At 48.4% G+C, this 20,928-nt stretch overlaps 1 protein-coding gene across 1 annotated transcript; it reads right to left on the reverse strand.

Annotated features, from left to right (window-relative positions):
* Positions 1–11,837: 11,837 nt before the first annotated feature.
* On the reverse strand, positions 11,838–18,059 carry DDN (dendrin). The gene is made up of 2 exons (XM_083599646.1): positions 17,005–18,059; positions 11,838–13,869 (listed from the first exon to the last, which is right to left on the reverse strand). Exons 1-2 carry the CDS (start codon positions 17,190–17,192, stop codon positions 12,126–12,128), a joined length of 1,932 nt encoding a protein of 643 aa, XP_083455772.1. The 5' UTR covers positions 17,193–18,059; the 3' UTR covers positions 11,838–12,125.
* Between the last annotated feature and the right edge of the window lie 2,869 nt (positions 18,060–20,928).

Raw genomic sequence — 20,928 nt, forward strand, 5'->3', positions numbered from 1 at the left:
ACTTTGTGTGCAAAGCCGAGTGGGCAACTGACAGTGAAATCACTCTGGCTTGCGCCTGTGTATCTTTTAAGAGCAGCTCAGCCTGCAGAAATCAGCAGGTAATTGCATGAAGGTAAACGATGATCGCTGGCTCGTGACTCAAGCTATTAAAAGAACAGAATGGTGCCAGGGGAAAAATATGTCAGCATAAGCTAGAAGAGATCTTGGAGTTTGTGACCATCAGAGATTCAGGACTAGGACAGAAGACTAGGGCAGGGGGGAGAAGAATTGCAACAGCTTCTTGATTTTCCTTTTTTAAGTTGAAGGATCCATGTGTTTGGTTAATTGGATGTGGTCTCTTTAAGAAGTAACAAGGAGAGTCTGATCTGTGGTCCTGAAATAGCCAGCTGGTGAGTCCAGACTATAATGACTGTAATTTCAGGGCAGGGTGCTCAGGCTTTGTCATTCCCCTGGACTGGGTTGGTTGGGTGTGTGTGTAAGGTGCATCATCCAATGGCCAGGCTTTTGTTGCTCAAGGGCAGACCCTCCTTTTAAAAGAAGAAAGAAAGAAAGTGTGAGCAGCATCACAGGCTATATTTACTAATATGACTCAGAACTCACCCTTGCCCGGAATTTGTGACACTGTATGGGTTGGGGGAACAGGACATCCAGCCGTGGAATGGATATTGTTTAGGGGAAGGAGAAGGCAACCGGAACGTCAAGGGGAAAGCTGGAAGCTTTTCCTTCACTGAAGAAGAAAGACCAGGAGAGATCAAGAGGAAGAGGCAAAATATTCCGTCACCTAAACAAGCCATGAGTAATGCTGATGATAATTCAATGGCAGTGCTACTGATCCTAACTGTAATAGTAGTGTGGTTAATACTACATCAGTTTGTGTAATTATGTGTATCTTTATATGAGCACGTCAAAGTGCAAGTAGATAAATAGGAACCGCTCCAGAGGAAAGGTAAACGGCGTTTCCGTGCATTGCTCTGGTTTGCCAGAAGCGGCTTTATAATGCTGTATGCCGGCTCCCTCGGCCAATAAAGCGAGATGAGCGCCTCAACCCCAGAATTGGTCACGACTGGGCCTAATGGTCAGGGGTCCCTTTACCTTTACCTGGCCAGATCATTAATCCATCCAGAGCAGTACTGTTGATTCCAATTGACGCATTTCATTTTTCATTTCAATTTCTATTTGTATACTGCCTTCCTCTATTACTGTAGACAAGGCGGCTTACAGCCACAAAATATACAACAAAGAACACACCCCTGATAATAATCTAATCCAGTACAAAAAGTCATAATAAAACATAGCTTTAAAATGTCTAGAGTCAGAAGTGGAAGGGAAGACAGATTTTTCTTGCAGTTGGCAAGGTGGATTTATTTCTAAGCTGTTTAGGAAGAGGTTCTGCCTTACAGAAAACAGTCGGCAAAGGGCTACCCCCCACTTGAACATTTGTTACCCTTTGCCAGAATCATAGAATTGTAGAGTTGGAAGGGATCCCAAGGGTCATCAAGTCCACTCCCTGCAATGCAGGAATTCAACTAAAGCATCCATACAAATGACCATCCAACCTCTGCTTTAAAAACTCCTCCACCTCCCGAGGGAGACCATTCCACTGCCAAACCGTCAGAAAGTTCATCACCATTCTTGCAACTTGGATCCATGGGTTCGGGCCCCACCTCATTATGACGGAAACACAAGCCCTGGATAAGCATAACCCCCATCTATCTATCTATCTATCATCTATCTATCTATCTATCTATCTATCTATCTATCTATCTATCATCTATCTATCTATCTATCTATCTATCATCTATCTATCTATCTATCTATCTATCTATCTATCTATCTATCTCTCTATCTAATTAGGCAAGGTCTCTACAAGAGACCTAGGGAGTCAGAACAGATAGAATAGACTGGGTAAACCAGTGGTCTGACTTTGTATTAGTAGCTTCCTATGTTCATCTGTGGGGACGCGGGCAGTGCTGTGGGTTAAACCACAGAGCGTAGGACTTGCCGATCGGAAGGTCGGCAGTTCGAATCCCTGCGCCAGGGTGAGCTCCCGTTGTTCGGTCCCTGCTCCTGCCAACCTAGCAGTTCAAAAGCACATCAAAGTGCAAGTAGATAAATAGGTACCGCTCCGACGGGAAGGTAAATGGTGTTTCTGTGTGCTGCTCTGGTTCGCCAGAAGCGGCTTAGTCATGCTGGCCACATGACCCGGAAGCTGTACGCCGGCTCCTTTGGCCAGTAAAGCGAGATGAGCGCCGCAACCCCAGAGTCAGTCACGACTGGACCTAATGGTCAGGGGTCCCTTTACCTTTACCTATGTTCATCTGTAGGATGAATAGTTTTGATGTGTAATCAGGGAATGTGGATGTTCTAGCTGTGCTGTGTAATCTAGAACATACTGTCAAGATGGGCATATACAGGTCCACGTTGGGGGCCAGGAAGGAACTGAGGAAGGAATAGACAACTCATCTGATGCTAGATAATTCTGGTGCACCTCTGCATTAGAAGTGTTTGGATGATTCGATGCAAAGATATACCCAAGGTACCTGCTCCTGGCAGAAGCTGACTGTTAGAAAGAGGCAAAGGTCAAAAGAACAGTAGATCATGCAGAGACACCACCAACATGGTAGTTTGGTCTCATGGGAGAACTTAATTCTTTAATTCCCCCAACAAACCCATGACTGACTTTTCTTGGTAAAGTTTTTTTTCATATTCTTTTTATTTCATTTCATTTTATAATGCATATAAAACAGAGAGAACAATTGTCACAACAGACAACAATTCAAAGATGAAAAACAAAACTATAAAATAGGCAAGTAGAATGAGTAGTTGCACATGAGTTAAAATAACAAAGCCCATGTGAAGACCATCAACTTTCTCAAAGCATCAACTCTAGTTCCCGATTTGCCAGGCTTGTGACGAGGGAGGATTATCTTGGAAATAATGGTTCCAGTGTTTATGTAGTAAAGAAATGCCAAACCGTACGAAATGTGACTGGAGATTCTAGTTTTCTTGCAATCTCAAATTATGTGTCATTTTCTCCATTATAGCTCTATTCCAGAGTATTTGGTACCAACCGTCCAATGTAAGATGTTGGGCTGTTTCCCAGTGAGTGGCAATTACTATTTGTGCTCCCAAAATAATATATAAGACCAATTCTTTTGACAATATATTTACCACTGGTATTATCAAAAATATTCAATAACATTCATTCTGGACAACATTCTGAGTCAACTCCTAGGGGCCAAGGTCCCTTTGGTCCCCCCAATAAAATATTTTATGGGACCGGGCCCCCACAAAGTTAATGGGCATTTGCATTCAAATGGTGTGTGCGTGCTACATCATGTGATTAATTATGTGGGGTGGGACTTACCTCCCCCCCTTTTTTTATTCCAGTTAGCACTCCTACTGCACAACAAACAATAGTTTCTTTACTAATACACCCCATGACAGACTTAACAGTTTCTTTTATGGCACACAAACAACTTGTGTTGCCCAGCATTAGGGATGGAAGATAAATTCTATTTGGTTCACATTTCAATGCAAACCTATGTAATTTGCATTTCCCAAAGCATTACACACCCTCATATTCAATTGTAAACCACATTGAAATATTTTGATAGTAAGTGATCTCTGGATTAAATAAATAAATATGCAAAGTGAAGCGAAACCGTCCTTCAAAATTCATACTTCTCTGAGTTTTGCAAACCAAACCAACTAAAACAAAACAAAACAAAACAGTGTGTACCAGACAAAGAAGCATTAATTGGGAAAAGGTGTGCATAAAAGCACATGCATTGGTGGAAGCAGCATACAAAAATGCAATATAGTATGGAAAAGCACACACAAAAAGTATATTAGGACTAAAATGCTGATGAATTTTTGTAAGGACTTTTTTCTTCCAACAACAAACGGCAAACTAATACAGCAATGTGGTGAAGATAGGACAAATGAGAAACTCAAGAGAAGCCAAAATTGACAGATTAATCCACCCCTACCCAGCACGCCGTTTGGGCATGACTAAAAGTGGGTCAGGATGGGGCAGAGAGCCAAATGATCCTGGGTTTTCTTTTGAATGTTTGGAGAGGGAGAAGAATGTCTGCCAAGGCATTCCTCAGCTCTCTTCTCTCCTCTCCGGTGGCCAAAGGGTGCCCAGGGTTTATGACGAAGGAGCCTGGGCTTCTGGCTTTCCGTGAACTCTCCAGACCTCGTGTCACTGGGATAATGACAGGGTCGCTGGGAGGGGGAGGCTGAGCTGGTTTTAAATAATGTGCAAATTGGCCATGCTCTCCGTGCGGTTTGTTGTCTTTCCATGGGGGGATCCTTCCTGCTGGGACCCCCAGACAAGCAAGATGATTCAGCCGTGGGGGCTGTCCCAGATGGGAAGTTGCTCACGTCCCCTCACTGGATGAGTCAGCCAGCAGAGTCCCATAACCGCCACTGCCACCCCCATGCCTGGCCTTTAGACATTTTCACACCTGAAGCAAAAAAGATGCGGGGGGGGGGAGGCAAGTACATTAATGACCTGGAGGATGGGAGGCAGGAGAATGGCTCCCTCTCCTGGAATGTGCTCCACAAAGCAACAATAAAGCCATTATAAGCAACGGCTTCACAGGGATCTCTGTGTGACTGGAGCATCCAGTGTTATTTTTCTAGAAAAAGAAGTGCTGGAACTCACCATAAACATCTCCCTTGTTTTCTTATAATGGCAGTGGCACCCACCTGAGAGGTGCCAAACTGAATTCCAGTGAGTCCCAGCTGGAAAAAAAAGCCCTGGGTGCATCCATCAGAAGGATTAGAACAACAGCGGCCACATTTATTTTGCCCCACTGTCTGGTCAAGTAGGTTTCAGGAAAACTAGAAGGAAAAAACCCATGGAAGTCTAAGAACAGGCCTGGGCCACATCACCCATTACCATGATGGGGCTGAGATGGACTGTGCCACCAAAGTCCCATTTAACAGGACATTGGTCACATCCATACCATTAAAAGCTCTATTATACCGCTTTAACAGGCAGGGAAGTACCGTTTGTTAAGGCTGCTGGGAATTGTGAGGAGACCCCTTTTCCCATCACAGAGCTACAATTCCCAGAGTTCCCTGGGAAGAAAGACAGGTTGTTAACCCACCCTGGGAGTTGTAACTTTTACAAAATGGATGGCTATACAGCACAAAGTACTTTGAATTTGGGACAGGTCAGTGGCAGCACGCTGACTTAAGCAAGGTCCGCTATCTTTAGTTTGTTATAGATCATCTCCCAAAAGTTCTTAACTTTATCACAAGTCCACCACATGTGGTAAAAGTCTCCATCAGCCTCCTTGCATTTCCAACATTTTTTATCCCTCATCCTATACATTTTCGCCAACTTTACAGGTGTCAGATGCCACCTATAAATCATCTCCATCAAATTTTCTTTTAAAGCTGTACATGCAGTGAATTTCATATTTACATTCCATAATTCATACCAGGCATCCAATTCAATATTATGTCCAAAATCTATTGCCCATTTTATCATTGCTTCTTTCACTTCTTCATCTTTGGTATACCATTCTAATAACAAATCATACATCTAGGTAATGTTTTACCTCTGCCTTCTATTAAGTCTATCTGAACTAAAGAAAATATTTAAATATACTTTCCCAAAAAACCCAGAAGCCTTCTTGCTGGGTTTGATGGGGAAAGAGATCAAGAAATAGGATCAAAGACTGTTCATGTACGCCACAGCGGCGGCAAGAGCCATGGTGGCCCAAAATTGGAAACTACAAGAAATTCCAACCATTGCGGAGCGGCAGACAAAAATGATGAACTATGCGGAGTTAGCCAAGCTGACCGGCAAGATTCAGGACCAGGACGACCAGAGATTCATAGAAAGTTGGAGTAAATTTATGGGGTATTTAAAGCATAATTGTAAAATTGTAAAACTTTAAAAACCCTGACAGGATTGCTATAACTCCTACAATGTAATAAATAAGAGACTCAGTATTTAAAATATGTGATTTAAAGAAATAAGGGATACCTAATGAAGGGACGCGGGTGGCGCTGTGGGTTAAACCACAGAGCCTAGCACTTGGCGATCAGAAGGTCAGCGGTTTGAATCCCCGCGACGGAGTGAGCTCCCGTTGCTCGGTCCCTGCTCCTGCCAACCCAGCAGTTCAAAAGCACATCAAAGTGCAAGTAGATAAATAGGTACCGCTCCGGCGGGAAGGTAAATGGAGTTTCCGTGCGCTGCTCTGGTTCGCCAGAAGCGGCTTAGTCCTGCTGGCCACATGGCCCGGAAGCTGTACGCCGGCTCCCTCGGCCAGTAAAGCGAGATGAGCGCCGCAACCCCAGAGTTGGTCACGACTGGACGTAATAGTCAGGGGTCCCTTTACCTTTACCTTTAATGAAGGGAAGGAGGGAAGTCATAAGCTCAGCAGAGCTAAAATTATAGATGTGATTTGATGTATTGTATGAAACTGTGTTGAGAAAATAATAAAAATTTATTGACAAAAAGAAAAAAGCAAGGTCCGCTATCGTTGTGAAATAGTATCTGCTTTTCAAGACGAACAGCTTTTCATTCACTTGTGGCTGTGGTCAGATCTCAGCCAAATGCGATGAACTTTGTTCTCTGAAGATCTCTTGCAGTTTTCTCAAAAGGTACCATTTATTTATTGCTTCCTAGGAAGGATCCCATGGCTTGGCTGTAAGAGGCAGTCAGTCCCTTGCTACCAAGGACGGAGAGGGTCTGTTGGCTTCTTCTAGACCGGGGGCTCTCCTGTACTTGTTGAGCCTGTGTGGGGAAAGCTCTGGCCCTCCAGATACTGCTGGTCTTCGGCTCCCATCAGCCCCAGTTAATAGAGACAATTGTCAGGGGTGATAGGATTTGTAGTCTAAAAACAGTTGGAGACCCAAGTTCGAGAAACACTGGTGGCCCAGCGTTATCCAAACAGAATAAGAATCCTAGGGCTAAAATAGCTGAGGGGCAGGAGATCCATTATCAGCCGCCCAGAGTGGCTGGGGAAACTCAGCCAGATGGGCAGGGTATAAATTATCATCATCATCATCATCTTCATCATCATCATCAGATTTCATCACAGATACCGTTTTCCATTTAAAAGCAGGGGCCTCCAAATTATATCAGAGGAGTGATTAATTCTCCCCCTGGTCCATTTCCCTGATCTAAATTGGACACACACAGCTGCTATTGACCCCTCAGTGGAAATGTGATGCTAACATGCAACTACCACCAGTTGCTGTTAGGTAAAAATGGTATTATTTTGCTTTGGGCCTTCATCTTTGCCCAGCCTGGTCTGCTGAAGTGAAAGAATGTGGTATTTCTCTATTGGAGGAAAAACATCCTGATTTCTATTTTTATACACTTTCTCTGTTTGTTTATGGATATACCTGTAACGACATTCCTGTCTCTTGCAGTTTCTACCTGTTCCCTCAGCCCTTCTGACTTTAACAGCTGCTTGATAGACTGATGTTAGCAGTAGGTAATGCAGATCAAGCTGCGTGGGAGCAGGTCCAGGTGCACTTTCTGGTCAGTTGGCAGCTCTACTGGTCCTTTATTACAGATTGCTACGTTTGTGTTCTTTTATTTCTTCAGATTCACTGTAGATTTGGGATTCTCTCCTTGAATCCATGTGAAATAATTACATTCTAGTTATTTACATTAACCAGTAACATCCACCCATCCACCCATTCCTAATCCTCTGAACCTAAAGGGGAAGATTGCTAAAAGGCTGGTTTAGGGATTCTATATCTTCCCAGTTGAAGATCAGGATCTAACAGCTCAGGTGGAAGGTTCCCAGCTCCCAGGCACTGGAAAGAGTCTGATATGTTTGAACAGAGACGTTGGAGTTTGAGAAAAAGAACCTGGAACTGTGTTTTGTGGTGGTGTGGATCTAGAATTGCCCTGCAGGTGAAACAAATAAAATGTAATAGTGGACACAGAGCGCCATCCAGTGGTTAAATGACAAACAAAACGAATACTGTACACCCCTCTTCTCTGAGTTCTGGTTCCGCATAAGGAAAAAAATACTTTCCAGATTGTTTTATGAAGAGAGATATCTGAAATATAATAATCAATATAAGGCTGTAAAAAGCATCACTGTAGGCCAGTTGCAGCAAATGTTCATTGTGGGAAGAGCCAGTGTCAGGATACCACCGTCACATTAGAAGTCATGAATGGATGGAACCCTTTCAGTAACTACCTCTGTACCAATTATCCTTTTTCTGAGCAGTTGGAACTCTTCCACTGAGGGGAATACAAATCATGTCTTCTGAATGTGCTCCTATGCATGCAACACTCAAACCACCACTGAAAGTTTGGGGGTTTTGTGTGTGGGGTGGGGGACGCAATCTTTGCTTTCAGCAGCAAACACAGGTCTGGAAACTTCGGCTGCCACCACTTCACAGCAAAGGGGGCTGGGACAGGACTGCTGTGGGGGGAACGGGAAGATGGCTGCATGGCTAGCCCTTTTACATGGTCAGGTAGGGTCATGCCCATCTACCTGGTCACACACAAGTGGAGGAGCCTCCCTGTCTGGAGCCACATTCCCCTCTGTGTCCATTTTAGGCAACAGGAAAATGTTGTACTTGACTGCTCTAGCAATACATCCCACAGCTGCAGGCAGCGGTTCAGCCAGAGCTGGGCCTGGGGTCTGAGACAGCACATCAAAATGCTGACCCTTTTATTTCTCTTCATTTCCCTGAAGAAGGATCAGCATGGCCTGAAATGTGTTGGACTGATACCACTCATTTTCTGTCTACCCCATTGCTTTTGCTCTTCTAGTTTGCTCTTTGGATTTCCATTTTTGCTGCATTATGTGCATGGTGACAGATCCTCATTCTATGTGTATATATATCTGCAATAAAGCAGTGTTTATTCCCAAATCAGTGTGCATAGCATCAAGGCAGCAGAAGCAAACCACGTTTTATTCACATAGTCGTGATGGTGCTATGATTTCACAGAGTTTAAAATAAGAAACTGCATGCATTCAGAATTTTCTGCTTATGAGGGTTGGCAATATATATGGAATGCAGAAGGAGTTGTAAAGCATGGAATGTCAGAGTGGATGGAGAAAGAAAAAACATGTTGTGTGCATCAACACTGAATAACCCATGTGGTACCAACTCCTGAGGACATCTGTAGTAAACACACACACACTGTAATACCATTGACTCAAGGGTCTAAAATGACCTGGGTACCCCACTGTGTGCAGAAGCACAAAACTCCCCAATGCCATCTGCATCACCACCACAGCTGGGTCTCACCTCTCATCCCATGTGCAGCCTCTCTTCAGCACACAAGCGTTCTTGTAGGAAACATGCCTATATTACCCGAGAGCTACTTATGCAGGATGTGTGGGTGGGCGCTTGCATTCTTTAACACTGTGTACTGCAGCTTGGGGAAGAATGTCAGGTGGACTTGCAGGCTTCCGTTTATGAGCTAAAGCAGGAGGCAAGGGTATTCTAAAAGGAAAAAGAAAACTTAATGCCTTTTTAAAAAAAAATCCAGGAGGGTGATTGTGGAAGAGGAGAGTTGGACAGAATAATGTTCTGGCACAATTACTTTCTGTCTAAATTGTCGTTTTTAACTTGTTTGGACCGTTATACACAACCCAGCCCTTTCGTTACTTAAGATTGTAGGAATTTGTGTCTGGATAGACTCCTGTCGCTTCCTCTGAGCCTTTCACCTGCTCAATACTTTCCCTCTGCAACCACAATCCCACCACCATCACCAGTCTTCCTCACTGACATGGCAAACTGGAGTCTGTGGGTTGGGGTGAGAAGAAGTGGCTGCAAAAAGGTTCAGTTCACGCCCCTGCTCACTGCTTCTGCCCTTCAAATTTCACCTGTCAGTCAATGGTGAAACAGCAGCTGGGGATTTGCAAACTTGTTTGCTTGCCACCAGCACTGTAGCAGACCCTGCTCACAATTGGCTGATTCCCCGTGTCTTAAAACAGAATAACTGTTATGCAGGTCTATCACCACAGGTGTGTTCTGCCCAAGAATGGAGACTTGGGAACAGTCCGTTCTTGTCTTTTCAGACACGGAGAAACCAGCCACTTACATGCTTCTTGTTCCCAGCAGGCTTTGGTGAACCTGATACCTGGATAGCACTTAAACAGCTTCATTTGAATGTCTACCTCCTCCTCTACCCATACGAAGACTGTGAGCAGATGAAGACTCCGTAGCTTCATCATCAGCCAGAAACAAATTTCTTCTAACCCACCACCCCATTGCTCTGTTCACTATCTAGCCTGATGGTAGAACTTGAACTTTGCACACTATTTTGCAATAGGTAGGCCTAATAATGAAATTGCCCTAATAAGGATGTGTGTTTTCCTTATGGTTCGGAGCAGCTCCCTTTACTTTTACAATGCCTTTTAAAACAGGTGGCTAATGTGTGTCCCTCCAGGTGTTGCTAGACTACAACTCCCATCATTCCTATTGGCCATAGTAGCTGGGACCAGTGGGGGATGCAGTCCAGCAACATCTGGAGGGACACAGGCTAGCCCTCCAGGCCCCCGTTTTAAAGCTGACCATGTAACGTACCATATCAGAAGCACAAAACCCTTTCAAGGGGCCAATTGCCCTCTCCTCCCCGTGTTTTTTCTTAGTATCTACCCTGAACTCTGGAACTCAAACGCTTGCTCATTCTTTTGAGACATTTGAGTTAGTCCTAATAAAGTATTAGTTACAGGTAGGTAGCCATGTTGGTCTGCCGTAGTCAAAACAAAATAAAAAAATCCTTCCAGTAGCACCTTAGAGACTAAGTTTGTTATTGGTATGTTATTGGCATGCATGCACACGAAAGCTCATACCAATAAAAAACTTATTTGGTCTTTAAGGTGCTACTGGAAGGATTTTTTAAATTTTGTTTCTAATAGAGTATTGTTCATCTTCAACTATTGGGCTGTTGTTGTTGTTTTAATTAAATGGGCAATTTCAAAAAGAAACTGATGTTCTTAGGCTGCAGTTCTACACCTGCTTTCCTGGGATGAATTCCCATGGAACTCAGTGCAGCTTACTTCTAAGTAGACGTGCAAAGGATGGCACAGTTGTTTAAGCACCGTCTCAGCAGCTCACTTAACCATTTTCATGTTAATGTTTTATTTCATTCTTATATTAATTCTCTCCTGAAATGCTGATTTCTTTGGGGTCTTAGGAGGCACTGGTGTATCTCTTGGCTTAATCAAACTGAGAACGCATCATCCAGCTTCTGTGTTTGAAAGACAAGTTTATTATTATTATTAGTAGTAGTAGTAGTAGTAGTAGTAGTTCCTGAATACCTGGCACACATGGACCGCAATAATCATATGGACAAAGAAAAGCAGGGGGGAAACGTCTTGGTAGCTTTGTTGGAAATATTCCTGCTATGTAAGGACAGCCTTGCCTGATCAAACCAAAGGGACCTGCTCTCCCCCCTCTTGTCTGTCTCCTGCTAAGGCAGGGAACCTTTATTAGCTCAAGGGCCACATTCCCTTCTATCCAGGGGCCACATGGAGGCAGGGTCAGAAGCAAAAGTAGGTGGAGCAACAAATGTTTACCTTTGTGCAGGTGCCTAGTTTCTATGTGCACTCGGGCAGCCCTCTCTACCCTCTGTCCAGGCAAGCAAGAAGCATTGTAGTATTCAGCAACACACTCCCGGCTGGCAAAAACACCCAAGAAGAGTGCGCAGAGGAGCCGGCGGGACGTGTGGCCAGGAGAGAGTCCCGAGAGTCAGGCAGAAAGGCCTGGAGGGCCACAATTGGCCCTGACCCTGAGACCTAAGTTTCCCCATCCCTGAACTAAGGCCGGGCAAGGAGGTTCCTGGGAGGTTCAGCATTATAGGGTGTTACAGCGATGGCTATCCTCTAGGTTCTCCCTAGCATCTAGTAATCAGATATACTGCCTCTGAACATGTAGGCTCCATTCTTACACCAAACACACACTTGAGTACAGAGTACAGTGTTACAACTACGTTTATATCCTTCCACATCCACACTCCGCGGCCCTGAACACACGTGTGTCCCTGAGCCTGTGGCAAGGAGAAGGAGCTGGGCAGAGGCATAGGGATACCAGGCACTTGGGAGACGGGGTGGAGTGGGGGTGCTGGCGGGTATGGGGCTCTGACGCGGGTGTCACAGTCTCTCTTCTCCGCCATTTCATGGCTGTGGTCCTGCTTCGGCCCGGCTCAAGCCCCTTTCCCCCGCAGCTGGCAGCCCCTTCCGCAGGCCAAGGGGGGCACTCCCGGGCACCACGGTGGCATTGGAGCTGCTGCTGTCGAGGCTGCTGCTGCTGCTGTAGCAGAGGGCCCCTTCGCCCAGCCGCCGCTTCCAGGCTGCTCGCCCGGAGGCCGGCTGCCACTCCTGCTCCTGCTCCTGCTCCAGCTCCTCGTCCGTGTCCGAATCCGGCGCCGTGTGCCGGCGGATCCTCGACATGGCTTCCTTCAGATCCCGGACGTAGGATCTGCTTGGCGAGGGCCGCGCGGGCTTGGCTTCGGCTTCTTTTCCGCCTCGGGGCGGGCAGCCGCCTTCCTGGCCCGGAGCGGCTGCCCCTCTCTGGCTGGGGCACGCCAGCCCGGCTAGCTCCGTAGGCCCAGCCTGGGACCCGTCGGGGGCTGCTAAGGGCTTCGCGGGGCTGGCCGGGGCCGAAGGAGGCCCCGCAGGCTGCCCCACTGCACCCGCATCCCCAAAAGGAGCCGCCCCGCGCGCAGGGCTCCCTGGCCCCGGGGCCTCTCCGCCTCCCGCCCCGGCGAAGCCCAGCTCGCTGACGGAGAGACCCAGGATGCGAGCAGCTCGCTCCTCCATCGACGCCGGGGCCGGGGAGCCGGGCGGCGGGGCGGCGCCGGTCTCTTCGCGGCCCAGGTAGCGGACCCGCTCCGTCCGAGGGGGCGGGATGTAGTGGGCTTGGATCACCACGCACGTGGCGTCGATGACAAACAGACCCCCGCGCCTTCGGGGCGTCGATCTGTGAGCGTGGCTCCCTCCCGGCTCCTTCCACTTGGGGAAGCTGCCCCTACGCCGCTCGCCCGCTGCTTTGCTCTCACCTCCGACGGCGACGGCTTCAGGCCAGCCAGCAGCGTGGCTGAAGCCCCAGCCGGCAGGGAGCGTGTGCTGGAGGGGACGGCCAGCGTGGGGTCGGGCAGGCTCGCCCCTCTTCGTTGCCCTGGGCAGGGTGTGGCCCCGGTGCTGGGGGCTCGCGTCCCAGCAGGCCCCCAAAGGGTAGCGGGACCCTGCTGGCTCCGGCTGCGCCCCGAAGCCGCCTCCCCACGTCGTGGCTCCGGAGAGGTAGCTCCAGCTGCCAGGCAGCTTCGACGGGCTTCGCCCTGCCTTCCGCCCCGCCGGCCCGGACTCGCAGGCTCTCCTGGTTCCCCCGCGGCCTTTCTTGGGGGCTTCCGCCTGGCTGGGCTTCGCCGTCGAGGCTTCCTTGCTGGCGCGCTGCTTGGGCTGCACGGTGCGGTGGGGCGCCTCGTAGGATGGCGGAGCAATATAGGGCGGCGGGCGAGGCCAGTTCTCCTTCCGAGGGCCCGGCCCGGCCCGGAGACGCAGCAGCATGTGGGCCTCGTAGCTTGGAGGGGCCCGGGCAGGGAGCTCGCCCTTGCTCTTGGGGGCTCCTCGGCTCCATCTGCAGCTGTCGGCGGGGCCCTTTGCCGCCTGGCTGCTCACGTCTCTCCTGCACATCGGGGGCAGCCCGTCGTAAGGCGGGTTGGGCTGCCTTGGCGCCTTGGGGGGAGATGCCGCCTTGCTCGGATCCTTCCCCGAGAACCAGCGGCCCTCCGGCCTCCGCGGGCCCCAGCGAGGCAGGAAGACTTGAGCATCGTGCCAGTTGGTTGAATCCTGCAGGACGCGGGCGCCCAGGCCACGGCGAGCGGGAGAAAAATCAGAGACGAGTTGCTTCTCCAAGAGCCTGCAAGGACAGAGAGAGAGAGGTCGGAAGTGAGTCCACCAGGAAGGACGCAGAAGGAAAACACCATTGCTTGACACAGTCAGCTTCAGCCCCCCTTTGAAAGTCCTGCCGAATGCTTTATTGCTGCTTTATAGGAAAACCCATCGACCTCAGTATTGCCTGCAATGACCAGCAGTGGCTCTCCAGAGTTTCTGGCACTGCTCTACCACTGAGCTATGACCCACTGGTGCATTTAATTTTAGCTCGGACTCTGAGGATGCAGGAAGCGGCCTTCTACCGAGTCAGACCATTGGGTCCATCTTGCGTATTGCCATCTACTGAGAGTCAGTGGCTCCATCTGGCACTGGCAGGAATTGAATCTGCCTGCAGAGCATGAGCGCCACCACTGAACAAGTTCTCTCTCCTGGCCCTTCCCCTCTCACACGGACCTCTTTGCAACACCTCGTTCCAGTCAAAACTTTATTTTGGTTCCTTCAGCATTTCTTGTGCATTGCAGATCCTTCCTGGCAGCCATGAAACCTTAATAGCTAAATGATCCAGGCATTCTTGAAGACATCCAAAGTCATTGACACTCCACCTTAGAATCATAGAATCATAGAGTTGGAAGAGACCACAAGGGCCATCGAGTCCAACCCCCTGCCAAGCAGGAAACACCATCAGAGCACTCCTGACATATGGTTGTCAAGCCTCTGCTTAAAGACCTCCAAAGAAGGAGACTCCACCACACTCCTTGGCAGCAAATTCCACTGTCGAACAGCTCTTACTGTCAGGAAGTTCTTCCTAATGTTTAGGTGGAATCTTCTTTCTTGTAGTTTGGAACCTTTGCTCCATGTCCGCTTCTCTGGAGCAGCAGAAAACAACCTTTCTCCCTCCTCTATGTGACATCCTTTTATATATTTGAACATGGCTATCATATCACCCCTTAACCTCCTCTTCTCCAGGCTAAACATGCCCAGCTCCCTTAGCCGTTCCTCATAAGGCATCGTTTCCAGGCCTTTGACCATTTTGGTTGCCCTCCTCTGGACACGTTCCAGTTTGTCAGTGTCCTTCTTGAACTGTGGTGCCTTGCCTTTGTTCAAAGTGCACTGGAATTATCTGAACAGCACTCAAGTGACATGAAGTGGGTTGAAGTTGCTTCTCTAGTAGCTAACCAATATTGCTATTGCTGTCATTTCAGGTAAGCTCCTGTTAAAGGCTGGAGCATAAAATGGTAGGTAATATCATTTAGGCTTTTCTAACATTTCCATTCTGACTGACTAGCAGTATTGGGAATTTAAGGTCTGAGAACAGGGCAAGAACCATCCTAGATGCAATGAAGAAAAAACGAGCTCCTGACTCCCATTTTTTCTGCAGGAGAGAACTGGTGAATGTGGAAGGAGTTAAGCAACCCATTATTCCTCCCTTGCAAGTTTATTACACTTGCAAGTTTATGGCTTATTGCCGTAACAATTGTGGGGCTGGCACCACACACGTGCTGAGGTAGCATTTGGCATGGTCTATAGAGAGGAGTTTTGTACTTCAGATCAGGAGCATAAGTGCCCACAAATGTGTTCTCTGGTGTCACATTTTACAACATTGATCACTATGAGCACATATTTGCTGCACCAAGGGTGAACTGACCCTCCTAAGCGATGCTTTGGTGACACCCTACTGAGACAGCAACATAATGAGAATGAATAATAATTATAATTTTATTGTTTATATGAAAGGTAAAAGGTTTGTATGACACTCATCTGACTGGGTGGCTCCCAACAAAATATTTAAAACACAATAAAACATGAAGCATTTATATAGCAGTTTTTAGTCTTCAAAGCACTTCATATACATTATCTCTGCACTTCGTACAACACTCATGTGGAGCAGCTTAGTATTATTCACTGGTTGAAGGGGTTGGGGCTGAGGATATAATGTCTTGCACTATTGGATGAGCGTAATTTGTACCAGTGGCCTCTAGGCAGGTGTGAAACTAGGATTTATTTCACCTGGGTTAAAGACCCAGTTTGGCACCCATCCCATGCACATTTGCGTACACACACATACAGGCTGGGGGCCTTTGGGGGCTTCACCGGGGGGGGGGGAATACCCTGGCTAGTCCCACCCCCCTGCCCACCTGTAGCTATGATGTGGCCTCCAGGCTCACACTTTGAGGCACGCAGACATTCCTCAGCACCAGAAGGTATCCTGGCCAGCAATATCCTCTTCCTAACCCAGCCTTTGGTTCTCATTAATAATTACCCCTTCCTTGGTCATACAAACTGGTTTATAATTCTTATATTGCCAAGTTGAACCTCAGCATGTAGGTTCAGCTGACAGATAATAACTTGCCCAAGGTGCCTAGCCAATCAGTGAAATGAACTTTGCATACCCCTTGAACCCATTTCCCAGGACTCCACCTCAGGTGATAATAAAAGTGTATCTGGGCATGTGCAGAGAGGGTGCCTGTCTTCATTGTTTAAGTCTGTGGCCCCACTCCCACCCTCTCAAGCTTTTAAGGGAGTAGGGAATCCAGCCTGACACACAGAACTTCCAAGCGTCTTTTAGCCTATTCTCCCCACCTCACAATTTTAGAAATTAAATCCTGGTCCAAGGCAGGAGCATTTCTGCTACAGAGCAGCAAAAGCTATTGAGCCTTTAGTTCAAACCCCAGCTCAGCTATCAGCCTTAGCCTTCCAGTCTATGCTATGGGTATAATACTACACTAATTTACCTTCAGTGAATATAGTACTGTGAGTAAGAAATGCTAAGCCTTTTAAGCAGTTAGAAAAAACACTATATAGGGTCCAAATAAATGTTGGTAAACTCCTAGGCCTGCTACCAACTATGTTTTATTCAGAGTACACCCACGAAAATGTTTTGACCCAAGTTAGCAAAGTCCATTCATTTCAGTGGGTCTGCTCTGAGTAACACTGGATGCAACCCCTAGCATGTTCATTGTTTTGGATCATGCTGTCGTCCATTATTTACAACACAAACAAATTATGCCCCGTCCCCGTGCTAACCACTAGATTCAGCACTTAACCCCAACCCCTAAGCCCCCTCTGCTGGCTCATTGGAGCTAAGACAGGAGCTTTCTCCACAACTACCCCCTATTTTTGAACCCCTTAAAAAAACAAAAACAAAGAGTCCCGGACTCACGTGTACTGCCCAGCCACACTGTGGTACATCCAGGGGGCACTGTAGCCTTGTCCTGTCCACAGCTCGGCTTCCATGGCATCCCGGCTGGAACAAGAAACTGTGTTAAATTCAACAAGAAGCAGGTTTGTTCTCTCGCAGACATGGAGCCGCCTGGCATCTCCGGGACTCAGACCCGGGCATTCAAACATGGTCCTGCTTGCTGGGACATCTAGCAGCCGCCGGAGTCCACAGCAGCACCGGCAAAGGGAGGCTGGGAGTGCAGTACACCCCCACAGCACATGGCAGGCAAGTTCCCTGGGAGAGGCAGAGAAGAAGGGCAGCTGTCGGCAGCACAGGGCGAGGGTCACTCAGGAAGTAGGGTTCTCAGGGGCAGGTGGTCGCAGGTGAAGCCAGCGGAAAGACAGAGGCATGTGGACGTACACAAATGTGCATATTGCAAAGGCATATCAGGCAAGCAGCTATGCCCACCGAGGATCTCTCGCATTGCTACACACTGTTTCTGTGCATGAGGGAAAAAGCACACATGCACGCACACACACACACAGGACCTCTGCAACTAACAAGCTGCTGCGAGAATAGTTACACGGCAACAGAAACGCAAGACACGACGGCACACAAGGACACCCAGATTGCACACAGACAAACGCTGTGCTGTCTCTCACAATGTTCCCCACACAGGATGTGCATGGTATCCGTGCATCGCCTCACGCCCAAGCCACATCTCCCTGCCCTGCCCTCCTTCCCACTGTTCACGTGAAAATGAGTTAAAGAAAACGCCAAGTGTTGAGCTCTTAAATGCTTCCTGCTCCCATTCGGTTATCTCTTAAGCCGAAGGCTAGCAATATCTTTTCTTGTCTGAATTTTTTTTGCTTTGCTGTTTTATTCATGATTTGATAGTGCCATTTGCTTTACTGATCTAAATTGTTCAGCTGTATCTTTTATTGTTGCTTTTTAGTTTAATTTGCATTGTAAACCTTATGAAGGAGGGTGTAAGATGAGGTAAAGGTAAAGGACCCCTAGATGTCTAAGTCCAGTCAAAGGCAACTATGGGGTGTGGCGCTCATCTTGCTTTTCAGGCTGAGGGAGCGAGAGTTTGTCCACAGACAGCTTCAGGTTCCTGGGTCATGTGGTCAGCATGACTAAACCGGTTCTGGTGCACGGAACACTGTGATGAAGGCCAGAGCACACAGAAACGCTGTTTACCATCCTGCCGCAGCGGTACCTATTTATCTACTCATGCTGGTATGCTTTTGAACTGCTAGGTCGGCAGGGACTGGGACCGAGCAACAGGAGCTCACTCCATCGCACAGATTCAAACCGCTGAGCTTCAATTGGCAAACCCAAGAGGCTCAGTGGTTTAGACTACAGCGCTTCCCACGTTCCTTATAAAGGAGGGTGTATAAGTGCCTTAAATAAAGAACTGAAATTGTGTTAGAATCATGTGGGACGCAGCTTTCATCCATTGCAAGCTTTCTTGCCGCAGCTTAACTACATTTTGTCCCCACTCCCCTGTGACTGCCTGGCTGCATGGCCAAAGGCCATGGTGATGGCCAGGGATGTGAAAGGGTGTCATTTGCCACACTCTGCTTTCTGACAGGAATTGACTGCCTTGTCTGTGTCACTAGACTCTCTTCCCTTTGACATTCTATAGAACACCCACTTGAAATAACCTCACATCACTAACCTTGTGCATGTCATTTGGAAAGGCTGCCGCTCGCTGACAGGGAATATCCATTTTGTGTGCAGGGGGTTTCCAAGCAGGGCTGGGCAAGAGTCCTGTCTGAAACCCTAGAGCATCACTGTCAGTCTGTATAGAAAGTACTGAGGTAGGTGGACCAGTGGCTTTGACTCTGTAGGAGGTAGCTGCTCAGGTCAGTGGTAGGGCCGGCCCAATTGTTAGGCAGGATGAAGCAGCTCGCCTCAGACAGGGCTGACCTGACCACAAAACAGTGTAAAGCAGCTTGCTCAGGCACATAATTCTGAGAGTCATAACTGGGCAGCAAGTTGCTGGCTCTTTTAAGTTTTCCTTGTTATTTTGCATCTTTACTGCCAGGGAGGGAGGTGCTTGTAAGATTTGTCTGCCTCAGGTGCCAAAATAACTTGGTCACCTAGACCATTTGCTGCTCCACCTCCAGCAGCGAAATGTCTTGGGCCCGCCCTGACACCAGAGGTGAAATCTTGGGGTTACCATTAAAAGGCAGCAGATGGTGAATGATTTAACTATTGAGTCTCACCATTTGGATCTTCTGCCTTGAGGTACCAAAACATTTTGGGCCGTCTCCGATTTGTGGGTCCCAAACTGCAAGCGCTTTGCACTATCACACATGCCTTGGGAATCAGGCCTCACAATGTCTAGGAAGGGGAAGGCTGTCAGATTCAACGCAGTCACCTGCAGAGTCCCATACGCCAAGAGGGGGCCGGCCACCAATCTCAGGTTGTTCCTAGTTCTGCTGTGCCGCCTCCTTGCTATTTCTTCCTGCCCCAGGTCCACCCCCACCCCACCCCCCATGAGGCAAGGGGAAGCGACTGCCTCAGGTGGCAGGATCCACTAGGGTAGCAGATCCCAACACTAGTCTTTCTTCCTACCTTGTTCCCTCACAAAAGGGGCGCCATTTTGGAATCCGCCTCAGGTGCCAAAGAGTTGGGCCGGCCCTGATCTGCCCTGTCTTGGAGAGCAGTAACCTCTGCATATCTAAGCTATCCTTTCTCTGTGAAATGGTTGGGCTTCAAGGGAGAAGCAGATAAATGGGCAGTGGCAGCAGGGAAGATGAAGGAGACCCACTGAGGACCTTGCCCAAGAGTCCTCAAAACTTAGAACTGGCTTCCTGCACGATTAGTAGTGGTGCAGCAGGGGAAGTGTTGGCAGATAGGAAGTATACCAGGTCACACTGTTCGTCTGCCTATCCCAATATTGTCTATGCTGATGGAGGCTTTCCAGCTTTTCGGATAGGAGTCTCTTCCAGTCCTACCTGGAGGTGGCCAGGATTGGAGCAAGGACCTTCCCCAAGCAGATGCGCTGCCACTGAGCTGTTCCCCATGTGTTTCATCTCCCATCACTGCAGCGCACCAAGGAGGAAAGGTGCAGTGGCCCAAATCCTGTCCGTTAAGGAACTGCAAAAGCTGGTGGAATAGGAATGGGGAAACTGTGACCCACCAGATGATGTTGGACTCCAGTTCCGAGCAGCCCCAACCCACATGGCCAATGATCAGGCATGATGGGAGCTGGAGTCCAGCAGCATTGGGGGGGAACAGGTTCCCCATTCCTGAGGGAGACTAGGGGGCACAACACACATCAGTGGTGGGACACATGATTTAGCACGCACTATGTTCCTCGCTGGCTCAGCCCCTGAGAAAGAGGACCCCCCTTCTGCTGTGGTAACTCCAGATGTGCTTGGGACTCCCATCAGCCCCAGCCAGCATGCCCAGTGGTCAGGTGTGGTGGCAGGGCAACTGCAGTCCGTCAGCACTTAAGACAGCCAACAGGCTCCCCATCCCAGCTGTAGAAGCTGGCAGCATCAAGTTTGGTGGTGGTGGTGGTACCAACGGAGCTTCATAGGCTGAAGAGGGGCTGGGAGTTGACCCACAACTACAAGGTGCCCTCCTTGGCTGCACCCATAGCTCAGAGATGCTATTCACTTAAGTGGTGCTTGGTCCCCTCTCCACGCTGCAGAGGGAGGCACCTTTCTCTCTTCTTCACCCCCCCCCCCACCTTCAGTGCATTATAGCTAACTCTCTGGAAAATGTATTCACCCCTCACCCCAACTAAATGCAGCCTCTCCTCCCCCCGCCAAATTTCCCAGTAAATGAGAGAGTTCAGTACAAACTCCCACGCCAGCTCCAAGTGAAACCTAGCAACTGAGCGCCAGCATGGCAACTGCATTGGCAACGGATGGCAAGAATGGGGGTGGTTAGCAGAGCTGCCAG

This window comes from Podarcis filfolensis (assembly GCF_964270895.1).
Source record: "Podarcis filfolensis genome assembly, chromosome: 2".
Taxonomy (NCBI): Eukaryota; Metazoa; Chordata; class Lepidosauria; order Squamata; family Lacertidae; genus Podarcis; species Podarcis filfolensis.